At 37.3% G+C, this 12,712-nt stretch overlaps 1 protein-coding gene across 1 annotated transcript in view; it reads left to right on the top strand.

Annotated features, from left to right (window-relative positions):
- Window positions 1-12,712, top strand: part of LOC107655957 (membrane-associated guanylate kinase, WW and PDZ domain-containing protein 1-like) — a 140,866-nt gene that overhangs the window by 61,863 nt on the left and 66,291 nt on the right. Inside the window, exon 2 of the mRNA XM_016443591.1 lies at window positions 4,335-4,451. Within this exon, the coding sequence (XP_016299077.1) occupies window positions 4,335-4,451 (117 nt within the window). The remainder of the gene's footprint in view (window positions 1-4,334; window positions 4,452-12,712) is intronic.

The raw sequence follows: 12,712 nt of genomic DNA, 5'->3' as shown, positions 1-12,712 counted from the left end.
AAACGTTTTCATAATTGTAACATACATATTTACATACATAATTATTCAGGTGCATGTGTAATAACTTGCGAAAACTAAACTAAGCAAAGAAAACAAAAATAACGACTTTATTCCACATTTTCGTCTCTACTGCGTCACTTTGGACACGCGTTCACGACAGTACCATGACCCGAGCGTGTGGTGACGCCGGCGCTGACCCAGATCCGACGGGATGACGTCATTACGCCGGATCTGGGTCAGCGCTGCCACACGCTCGCGTCATGATACTGTCATGTGGAATAAAGTCGTTATTTTTGTTTTCTTTGCGCAAAAAAGTATTCTCGTAGCTTCAGCTTGGTACTTTTCTGGACCTTGAATGTGGTAGTTACCTTGCCGTGTATGGGAGGGTCAGATAGCCCTCATATTTCATCAAAAATATCTTAAATTGTGTTCCGAAGATGAACGAAGGTCTTACGGGTTTCGAACAACACGAGGGTGAGTAATTAATGACAGAATTTCATTTTTGAACTAACCCTTTAAGGCCTAATTAGCTGAGAAATATGTGCCTATTATTATTAGTTTGGTTGTCTATTGTTATTTTCAGTTCTTTGAATGAAACATTAGTATATTATTTTATTTCATTTTGAATAAAACATTAGTATATTCTTTTATTTCATTTTATCTTTTTACTAATACATTTATTGTGGCCCTTCTTTCCGTTTGAAAGTCATTGTTATAGATTATAGACATGGGGATTGTGGTAGACCTGTTTTGTCTTCCGCATAATCGTAACTCATTTTGTACTCGGCAACCTCCACATTAGTAGCGAATGTCCACAGAAACTACTGGCCATGACAGTACTTTGGTAGTAGTGCCATAAGCCACTGTAACCCCACCCCCCCCCAAACAAAATGTAAAATAAGTCAAGTCTTTCCAATAAAGTCTATCTCATGGCATCTGCCTACAGTACAATCTTTTTGTTTTTACATCCCTCTCTTGGACTCATCTCTGCAGGGCAAGATCTTAGATCTCATCTAGTTTTTTTTTTTTTTTTAACCAGTGTTGCCGTTGAGTCCGACTAGTAAGCAGCTAATTGGAATAAAGTGAGTTTGGGATGATGGATGGGGGTGGGTGTGTAGTCTGGCTGCTGTAGGCTTGAGTAATGACTCGCAACCTGTTGCAGGAATTAATTCACAGCGGTATGCCGTGGCGTTAACATCAACGCCAGACTGCACACACCAACTCAACAGGAATTTCACACTCGCACATTATTCCCGTTTTAGTTCTGAAAAAGCAGTCTAATGGGTTTCGTATGGAAGTGTATTTTTAGACTTGGATGTGGCTAGATTAAGAAACAATCCTCCAGAGGTTCAATTAGAAGAGAAGAGCTCTTTTCTGACCTTCTAGCTTGAACATTGCCTGGCAGAGCTGTTACTTGTTCTGCAGCTAATTGTACAGTCTGCTCAACATAGTGGCAGTAACACGAACTGTGCGTTAAATGTACATCTTTACCTCAATGCAATGTGTGCAACCATATCTGCTGTGTTTTGAATCTGTGTTTATTACATGAAAAACGTTGCATTTTACTGATTAAAATTGAGACCACAATGTTATACATATTTAACTTTTGTGAAATTAAAAGCGTTTTTTGCTTTCCTGAACATTTTTTTCATTGCCGTGAAAGAGCTTTATTCCATATATCTTAATCGATTATTCCATATTGTGATTTGCATCTGAGTGAAACAGATTATCGCTAAAGAAAAAAAAATGTTTAGGTTTGGGACTTGGTCCTATTTGTGGTTGTTGATGGAGGCAGATCTCAAGCTTGCAGCCGATTGCAAGAGAGGGACTAAATGATGGAAAAAGTCTGGCACCAGAGAAGAAGCCTGCAGTTTAGATTAAATATTAAGTCAAAATTGAAAAATTAAAAGTATGCATGTATAGATCATTCACAATGCAATCAATAACATGCATTTATGAAACGGATCTGGTGAATTTCCATTTCATGCTGACTTTAAAGATACATAAAGGCTCTGGATTTGTAGACCACGATATTAAAGCTATAACCAGTTTTTTGGGGATATTATTATTTGTTTGAACACACTATGATGAGAGTAAGTGAAGGAGTATTGAATTATTTTTTATAGAAGAGGACAAAGAGATTCAGATTCTCTGTAGAACCTAAAACTCATCCTCCAAGCATAAGAAAATAGTTTGTATCGTTTCTGCAAAATGTTTATCTGTTTCAGGGAAAATTGCTGTAAGTGCTCATTTTTAAAAGCAAGTGTTTGTTGAGTTTGCTTTGTCCATTTGAATAGGCTGTTTACATCCTGTGATGTTGACTTTTGAGTTGTTAAACTGTTTTGTTCTCATTGCATGATTAATTTGGACTTTTTGTTCCATTTTATTTCTTAGCCCTTCTTTTATTTCTTCAGTCAGTGCTCTGTACAAAGCTAAACCTGGTTCTATACAAAACACTGGAGAAACTGCATTAGATATCCCAGTGCATTAATGACAAGATGATGTTTCTAAACTGGGATCAAGCTTTAGATTTAGAAATTATTGTGAACATTTTTTATTCTTTTAGTACACAAAATGGTCATCTTGAGGTTTTGCATCTACTGTGCACGCTCGAAGAGCCCAGATCGCCATAAACTTTACAGTAGATTATTAACTGACAGTCTGTGCTGGTTTATGTCATTGGTAGGAAAATTTCAAGGGCAGAGGGCGGCATTTGAGACTTGCAGCACTGAGTATCGCCAAGGCAACCAATTATGTATGTTCATAAAGTTTTAAAATGCAGTTTCATTTGATCAACGACATACTACAGAGCAAGCGAGAGAGAAACTGATTACATCATTAGGCCTTAATGAGACTATCCATTCAAAGAACTCTCTAGAACTGCAATATTCCCATTAATCCGGTAAAGGGCAGTCCCTTGAGTCACTTGTACATGTGAGAAATGGAGAGTTTGTGGGAAGGCAGTGCCGACGACGACTGATCTGGCATTGTTGCGGGCACCCAGCGGACCCACATTAACACATAAACAGCTTTTGGCTATTGGCATCTCTTTGAAATGGTGCTGGGTAAGCAATCTGTGTCTTCTAAACAGATGGTGGAGCTGAGGGTGGGAAATGTTTCACATGGCCCACTCTATTGCTTGCACTGGGTTGAGGTGGCAGCCAGGTATCCCCATGAGTGTGAATGGAGGTGTGCTACTATGTGTTAATGTCTCATGGATTACGGTTTCACACCCATGCGCCACAATTAATGTTTACAAATGTGTTTCATTTGTCATTGATTACGGTTTGAGAAACATAGTTACTAGACTTACTTGATCCAAACATCCAACAACATAATTGTAAACCATTCTAAGAATAGGTGTTTTTTAATGTTTTTGAAAGAAGTCTCTTATGCTCACCAAGGCTGCATTAATTTGATAAAAAATGCAGTACAAACTGTAATATTGAGAAATATTATAACTGTTTAAAAGAACTGTTTTCTATTTTAATATATATTTAAAATGTAATTGATTCCTGTGATGTCAAAGCTGAATTTACAGCATCATTACTCCAGTCTTCAGTGTCACATGATCCTTCAGAAATCATTCTAATATGCTGATTTAGTGCTCAAGTCTTATTATTAATGTTAAAAACAGTTGTGCTGCTGAATATTTTTGTAGAACTGTACTATTTTTTTTTTTAGGATTCTTTAATGAATAGAAAACAACAGCATTTATTAAAAGTATTAATTTCTTTCAAAAAGTATCATAACCCCAAACTTTTGAACAGTACTGTGCACTCATTAGCATCTCCTATATCTAGAAGATATCCACTTCTTCCATTTGCTCTCAAAAATGTATTAAACTATTACCAATTGAGACCATTGACAAGTATGCAAGTTAGTTTTTCTTGAATACATTGCATTAAATACATTATAAAAACCCGTGTTTTAGGCGTTCTTAGCGCCATGCTATACACTCTCACAAAAGCTGTCACTGAGGTGGTACCTTTTCAAAAGATACATCTTTGTACCTAAAGTGTCCATATTGGTATCTTAAAAGTACATATTATTACCTCAAGTCTACATATTAGTACCTAAAAGGTATAAAGTGTACCTTTTGAAAAGGTACCGCCCCAGTGACAACTTTTGCAGCTTTATTTTTGAGAGTGTAGAAACATCCCAAATCCTCTTCAGATCACGAATATGTACCTGCTACAATTATTGTAGCCACGCACTGGAAGTTTTATCCATTGATGGTGAAACAGTGAGTCAGAAGCAAACTACACTACTAGAGATATCTGCTGAGTCCGCACATGATTCAGAATCAATAACATGTTCCTTTTGTTTTGCAGGAAATAAACTCAATAAAGACCTGAAACACTACCTGAGCCAAAGGTTTCAGAAATCCTCTGCTGACTACGAGCTTCAGCAAACCATACGCGACAACCTCTACCGCCACGCAGTGCCTTGTGAGTACACTTATTGTTTCTACTTTTCTCTATACTGTACTCTGCTATATGTTGCTCTACTTCATTCTTTTGCTAAAGTTCATGTGCAGAAGCTGTGTGCGCCTCAAAGTGATGGCTGGACTGTTTGTTCTGAGGCAGTGGAAGGGAGGACACCGTCAGTATTCACAGAAATCCTCCTTTCGATTGAGTAGGTGGCAGCCATGTTCTTGGAGAGGTGTGATGAAATAGTCTGTGCTTTTGTATCTGTGTAGAGGAAGAGAGTATTGGACATGTGTGCAGTTGAGTGGACGTGCTTCGATTCTATAAGACCGATGTTTCTAGAAGTCCAGAGATTTTCCCTTGTGTATGTCTGTCTATAGAAACTGGCAAAGATTTTCATGTATTTTAAACCGGTAATGCTGTATCTTTGTGGATTTACACAATTGTGTGTGTATAGAAAATTGACTTTTTCATAAGTACACATGCTACCTGTTACATTTAAATGATTTGACACTAAAGCTCTGCTGCAAAACCTAGTAAGCTGCCTACCTAGACAGCATTTTAAGGCATCATAGACACCATCAAAGCTGTTCTAAAAAGTAGGCAGCAACATTGTTCTTTTGATATATTATCAATGATTAATTCCAGAATGTATTGAAAGGAAAGTCAGTCTCACAACACTGTAAATGTTGCTGCAATTAGTTATAACAACTTAAAGTTTATTGAGATATCTTAAATATCCAACTTAACTAAATTAAACAAACGTTAGCTAACCTTATATTTTAAGTCTGGCATGAACACGTAATTTTTTTCTGAAACAACACATACATTACTTAACATTACTTTTTTATGTTAAATTTTAAGTTGTGATAACTAATCTTAGAAATAATTTTTACAGTGAATGCACTGTAAGGAAAATCGTTAATATTTTATGTTGCTATAGTATACATTGACATTAGTTAATACAGTAGCTAACATGAAATAACCATGAACAATACTTTTACAGAAATAATTTTTAATCTTATTTTATGTTAATTTCTCCATACACTACCATTTAAAGTAAGTTTTTTTTTTTTTAAATAAATTAATACTTTTTTTCAGCAAGGATACATTAAACTTATCAAGAGTGACAGTAAAGACATTTATAATTTTACAAAAGATTTATATTTTAAATTAATGCTCTTCATTTGAACTTTCTATTCATTAAATAATCCTGAAGAAAAAAAAATTGAACCACAGTTTCCATAAAAATATTAAAGCAGCTCAACTGTTTTCAGTATGAAATAAATAAGAAATGCTTCTTGAACAACAAATCAGAAAATTAGAATGATTTATGAAGATTAGGTTATGTGAAGACTAATGACTGCTGAAAATTCAGCTTTGCCATCACAGGATTAAATTACATTTTAAAATAAATTAAAATAGAAGAAGTTATAGTATGTTCATTGTTAGTTCATCATACCTAATTAATGTTAATAATCTTAACAAAATGAACTTTTATTGTAAAGTTTTACTAAAAACATTATTAAACATCAGACAAAGTGAGAAAAATATTGATTGTAATTATACACTTTTTTCTTTTACTTGATACTTTTTGTTTTTATATTTTATTTTAGTATAAAGAGTTTGCCATTAGCATGTAACAAAGCAGAGCTCTAGCTTTCCATGAGGCAAGAAACAGCAAGGCAGCTCTCTGGATTTTTTTTGCTACAGCTTTGCTGACATTCTGCTTTGTGCATAAAATAGTTTTGATAAGTCATAATATTTGTAGCAGCACTCCCAATGCTGTCTAGTTGAAAGGAAACCCCAACTCAGCTTTAAACTGTTTGGATGGTGAGTTTTGCATCTTCTTCTGGTTAATAGAGCTGTAGACTGTCTCAGATTAAACACTCTGATGTGACTGAAAGTGAGTGGCAGTGTGTGTGTGTGTGTTTGAGAATGATTGATAGACATGAGACAGCTGGAGGGACAGATGGGAAGGAAGGACCGATAGTAGTGGGCTCCATCTCTTTTTTCAACTTCATCACTGTTTCATGGATACATAGCCGTGGCCTCCCAGAAATCAAAGCCATCCATATGTTTGCAACTTGAAAGACAAAAATCATTGGCTTAAATATTAAGTGAGCCATTTCTGTCACTATTTGCATCAAACAGAATTGGTTTGATTGAACAATGGGAGACAGAGCGAGCTTTTGGGTTTCGTTTATGAACAGTTATTGTTACTGAAATTGCATGCTTCACCTTTAAAGACATGATAATTAGATCATGGACATTGAGGACAGATGAGACATGTGAAGGAGGCCATCTATGTGAAACTAGGGGGGGTTGGATGTGTGCAGATGCTCCAGAATCAACTTCTAAAGCAGTTCAGCGTTTGGGACTATTCATATAACAGCAGTTCATGCTGATCTGGGGTCAAAATTTATCTGTCGTAACTTGATAAACAAGATGATAGGAGGGGCTGGAGATGATGTTAGGTCACTACACTTAATCTAGATCACATATGTACAAAATGTGAATTTGGCTTTGGATCTGGTTCAGTTGCACACTGTATGGTTTTTCCACAAATTCTGCATTTTCAGCTGGCATTACTCCAGTCTTCAGTGTCACATGATCCTTCAGAAAATCCTTCTAATATGCTGCAACATGTCTTATTTTTGTGGAAACCATGATATATTTTGATGAATTTTTATGAAATGTAATTTATTTATATAATAATTGTATAATATCATTTATTGTCTTCATAGATAGATTTAGATAGGTTGGTTCCAGCAAGATACAAACATGTCTTTATGAAAGCATGTGCGTTTAATATCCGGTTTAATGGAGCAGTTGGTATCTTGCTGTCAATTACCTGGTAATTTTACATGACGTGATGCTGGTGAACATGACAGTAGTGAGTCAAGATTGATCAGAGCTTGTGAATGTGAGGCTGGCTGTTTGGATGTGTGCGAGGGTCAGTTGGTGCTTATGCATGAGGAATTTGGAGGGGTACAGCTGTCTCTTTTGTGCAATGATGGCCCGAGCAGCTAGTTGCCTCACCAGGTGGCCAGTGGCTAGGAGTGTGTGTATAAATATGTGTGTGTGTTGTGTATGTTTGTGTTGGGGGTATAATGGCCGGCTGGAGAAGAGTGACAATAAAGGCATGTGACCCTGAGACAGGACTGCATGTCACTAATACAATTATAGATACAGAGGCAGATTCAGCTGTCATTAATGTATGTCTTCCCTGACTAGTGCCTCTCAAACTGAGTCAAAGTGGTATTACTGGATCAGTAACACTTATTTATTTATTTATTTATTTCCCCACAGTTCTCTGGAATACTTGATTTTGATTAATCAGTCGTGACATTCTGGGGTCAAATATTTTCCCCAGACAACATAGCTGTGCTAGTTTCAGTATAATTTTTTTACATTTTATATATTTTTAGAATTATTATTTGTGAAAATATTAAATATATGATGAACATATGTAAAAGTAGTAGTAACAGTAATAATAATAAGAAATTATTAGTATTATCATTATTCATGTTATGTATATAGTTGACGTTTCTGACCAGCCAAATCATTTGTAAATTATTATTTTAATATTATTAACATGAATATATCAATATTATTTATAATATATTTCTATTATAATTTATAATACTTTAAATAAAATGTTTAATTATTATTATTTTATCATTTACTTTAAATGTATATAATAAAACATTTCTGTTCAGCCAAATTATTTATAAATTATGACTATCGTTATTATTATTATAAAATATTGTTTTTATTATTATTATTACTGTTATTATATATAATTGAACATTTCTGTCCAGCCAAATTACTTCATTCCTGGTAACTGTGATAAAACATGAACAAATGTGTCTTGCAACCTTTCTTTAGGAGAAAGCAGACAAAAATGTTTTTCGTTGAGACAGATGGAAGCAAAATGACCTGCTAACTAATGTAAAATGTCCTAATGTAAGCTATGAAGCCAGATGTCCATTACACATGTCATTCTGCTTCTGTATCTCAGAGTGTTTGTCAGAATAATAAATTCTGTTTATCCCCATCCGTTTCTCTCATTTTGCTTCCAAACCTCAACTCTCGCAGCTAGAAACAGGTGCATATGAAATGTTTTCGTGGCCCTGAGTACGTTTGATTTCTCTGATTTGTTGTCCTGTGATGTAATAGCGAGGAACAAAAGGCTTTGCCCTTTGTTCATTCTTGTCTTTTCCTCATTTCGCACTCCAGCTTTTCACATCGCCGACACCGTCAACATAACAGATGCCACTGTAACGGCACTCCCTCCCTCAGTGTTTTCACATTTCCTTCTCAGTCCCTCTGTTCTTATCTTTATCTATCAGTCTATTTAAGCCTCCCTGTGGTTAGCCAGCCCCTGCTTGCCCTCTTTTGCTCCCCTCCTCTTTCCTGCATCCCCACACCCCCCTCCACACCCCCTATTTGGCTCTCTCGCTCCCTCCATCCCTCCATTTGTTTTTCTGCTCGGCAGCAGACAGCAGGATTGCAGCTGAAGACAGGTTGCTGCTGCGTTTTCTCGCCAGAAAGAAAGAAAGGATTACCGTCCAGAGGCTGCACCGCGACGAGGCAAGTCAGTCTTGTTTTTCTGCACGCTTTCGGTCTCGATCTCCTGAGATGCGGGCAACGGATTAGAGGGTTTGTGGGTGATGTATGGGGCTTAGTGCGTGCGGTGGATGCTTCATATATAGGCTAAAGGGTTGGATTGGGGGTGGGGTCGGGGTTGTAGTGGGGTTGAGTCGGGGGAAAGAATCCGAAAAAAGAGCGAAAAATCGAACACTTCAGTCACATCTCGTTCACAGGGACAGATGGCTCCTGACTGAGGAACTTTCTCATCGGTATGATTTATTTTCAAGCCATTGTCTAGAGTCCCTTTGGGGCACGGACCTCACTTTTCCTCGGCGAGCGTGTGTATGCGTGTGTACGCATGTATATGTGTGTGTGTGTGTGTGTGTGTGTGTGTGTGTGTGTGTGTGTGATGGAATGATGATGTGGCAGAGGGAGTACGGTGCACTGAAGGGCCATCACCCTTGATGTAATGAGCAACGATCAACTCACCACCTGAACAAAAGCGTCCAGCGTCGAAGCGGTGCAGTGAAATTCAATTTGTCACTGCCCTTTGCACCACAGTGCACGCTACGGATCCCTCATATGCCTTCTCTGACAGGTTACTGCCCAGTCATATGCTGTCTTATTATGTTAGACATCACAAACATTGTTGCTAGGTAGATCTCTGCATCTGAGAGAATGTGTCTGTTCATTCTGTGACTCTTAGCTTTTGTTATTTCAACAAAGAGCAGGTGTTTGAGTATGCAAGAAAACAAATGCAGCTCCAAATTTGCATCTTCTTTTTAGCTAATTGTGTTAACATAGTATTCACAGCCACCCATGTCTGCGGGAGCTAGCTAATTAGCATTTAGCTTGTGTGCTACTCTGTCCGCCGACAAGCAACGCGCTTCAACCGCAGGCTTGGAGACGGCAGATCTGAAGTGTGCCTCGGTTGCAAGTCAGCTACGATTAGCAGACAGAAGAGAGATAATACCTGCAGGGAGCCACGGGCTCTCGGTAGGGAGCACAAACATTCGGGCGAGTTTTAGCATTGACAGTCTACATCTGGATCGTGTGCTTTTTGCGCTATGTCACATGGTTTAATCCAGGATGTGGTTTTTGCCATCCAAGGTCTGGTCCTCTCTGTTTGGGTTCGTCCTGTGTTTCCAGGCTCCATTTTGATATGTCAGCTCAAGCTTGATATCACTGAGCAAGCATATGTGGGCGGCATACTGAGAAATTCAATTAAATGTTCTGAATCCGAATCCCATTCCACGTTTTCTTTGGCTAACACCTTGTTTGGTGTAGACGAGACTTCTTAGGCTGTTCTTGGCCTGAAATGCCCATTCGCTCACAGCACTTGACATTCTGAATTCAAAGGCATTTTGTGAATTCATTTGCAAGTCAAACGCGCCTTCAGAAAGTGTTGATCACCGTGAGAGTGGACTAACTAGAGACCAGCATCAGGCCTGTCCAGGGGGCACTACTTTGGATGGGCGGATTTAAAAAGAGGTTTGAGGAACAAAAGAAGAAGAATGCCTCTTCAGATACCACTCCATTCATGTGCTCCGTCAGAACAAGAAAGACCAGGATTGGGAATCTGCAGCAAGTTGCCCGTTTTTTTTAGATGTCCTTCAGAATTAAAGGTTGGAATTACTCTTGGAAAACTAAAGTATCTTCAGCCTAATACAATTATGTGTTCAATTGTCCTTCACCCTCATGGAATGGCATCTACACATACTTTCCTTTCTTAACGCACTCATTATAAACCAACTGTTCGTTTCTAAATTAAAGGGATAGTTCACCCAAAAATGAATGTTCTGTTATCATTTACTCACCCTCAACTCAATCCAAATCTGTACCACTTACTTTCTTCTGTGGAAAACAAAAGAAGTTATTTGGAAGAACGTTTAAGAGAAACAACTTTAAACTGCACTGACTTTCAATGAGGCATTTTTCAAAATATCTTCTTTTATGTTTTACTGAAGAAAGAAAGGGTTTGGAAAAACATGAGTCTGACAGAACATTCATATTTAAGCGAACTATCCCTTTAATCATGTACCCATTACAGATGCAGCTCTACATGCATACTAAGGCCTTCACCTCCATTTTTCACACAACAAAGCGATTCTGCTTTTCTTCAGCGGTTGAAAATATGATGTTATGTAAAAGGTGAGCTTTAAATCCAAATCACAGCTTCACGGGGCTGAGAAGATGATTCACGCTGAGCTCCACCCAGAAATAGAAGCTCATAGACAGGCTTCACGACACAGTGTGTTTCTGTCATTACCTCTGGCCTATTTCCTCAGGGTTTCATCTGGAGATGCATGTTTGCACTGCAATCGTTCAACTATGAGGGCAACACAGGAAGATTGAAAGATTTGCTTGAGAATTATGGGACTTGTTTGATGGATGAGGGAAGTAATTTTGTTGAGTGGCTATTAGTGGTCAAACAGCTATTCAAAACCAGATTCTTTTGATTTAATTTAATTTCAAGTTCACACACACATTTTAAGCTTTATGTTGAAAGATGCAGAACAATATGGGGATTTTATGCCAAAGTGATAAGATTAATATGACAACAAAAACATTTAAAGAGAGAGTTCTCCCAAAATTTAAATGTTATGAAATAAAATATCATATTAGGGCTGGGAAGATAAATCGATGCAGAATCGATTTGTGGATCGATTCTGAGATTTTCAGAATGCAACGCGATTCCTCTGGAATCGATTCTGAGCTTAGTTTTTAACAGTAGATGGCGCTCTAATCTAGTTTTTATCCGCACACTCAAATGCTCATGAAGAAGAGTGCCAAAGAGCGCTTGTGCGTCATGTAACGTTAATTTCACCTCAGCTCAGAATGCTTTTATGACGCGAGATTAATGTAAACACAGACCACTGTGAACACCCTTGTAATTCGCTTCAACCTTTTCGAATTTTATGAATGATTATTTTAGGTTCAAAGTGTGTGTAAGGATTTGGAAACAAGCAGAGTACGGCTGTTTCTAAAGCATGCAGTGCCATCTGCTGTTCAAAACTAAGCTCAGAATCGACTCAAGAAAGAATCGCGATGCATTCGGAAAATCTCAGAATCGATGCTGAATCATTTCTCGATTCGCGATGTATCGATTTATTTTCCCAGCCCTATATCATATGTTTATTTCTTCTATGGAACATAACATTTCAAGTTCACATGCACATTTTAATGTGAAAGATGGAAAACAATATGCAGATTTTAGGTGATGAGACTAGTATTCCTAAAAACCCAACAAAAACATTTAAAGGGACAGTTCATTCAAAAATGAAAATTCTGTCGTCATTACTCACCCTCATGTCGTTCCAAACCTGTATGACTGACTTTCTTCTGTGGTATGTTAAAAATATCAAGAAAAATGTATTTTTTGTCCATAAAAACATCAGTGAGGTCCACTGTTGTTTTGGACCCTTGCAATTTTCATTGTACAGACAAAAATAGTTAAAACATTATTAACATCTTATTTTGTGTTCCATAGAATAAAGTAAATCTCTTTAACTTCCATAATGAAACACATTTCTGAATTAGATAATATTTAGTGGGAAATCAGGTAGGGTGGGACTTGACTTTGTCTTTTGGGTTTTCTTAGGATCATGGTTTAGATTATGTTTCTCTGTGCACATGGACATATATTATATCATCAGAAAAGACATTTTGGGGCATTTTACATTTTC

This window comes from Sinocyclocheilus anshuiensis, unplaced genomic scaffold (genome assembly GCF_001515605.1).
Source record: "Sinocyclocheilus anshuiensis isolate Anshui unplaced genomic scaffold, SAMN03320099.WGS_v1.1 scaffold51, whole genome shotgun sequence".
NCBI classification, from domain to species: Eukaryota; Metazoa; Chordata; class Actinopteri; order Cypriniformes; family Cyprinidae; genus Sinocyclocheilus; species Sinocyclocheilus anshuiensis.
Note: the sequence above shows the minus strand (reverse complement) of the source record. Positions and strands in the feature narration are given on the sequence as shown.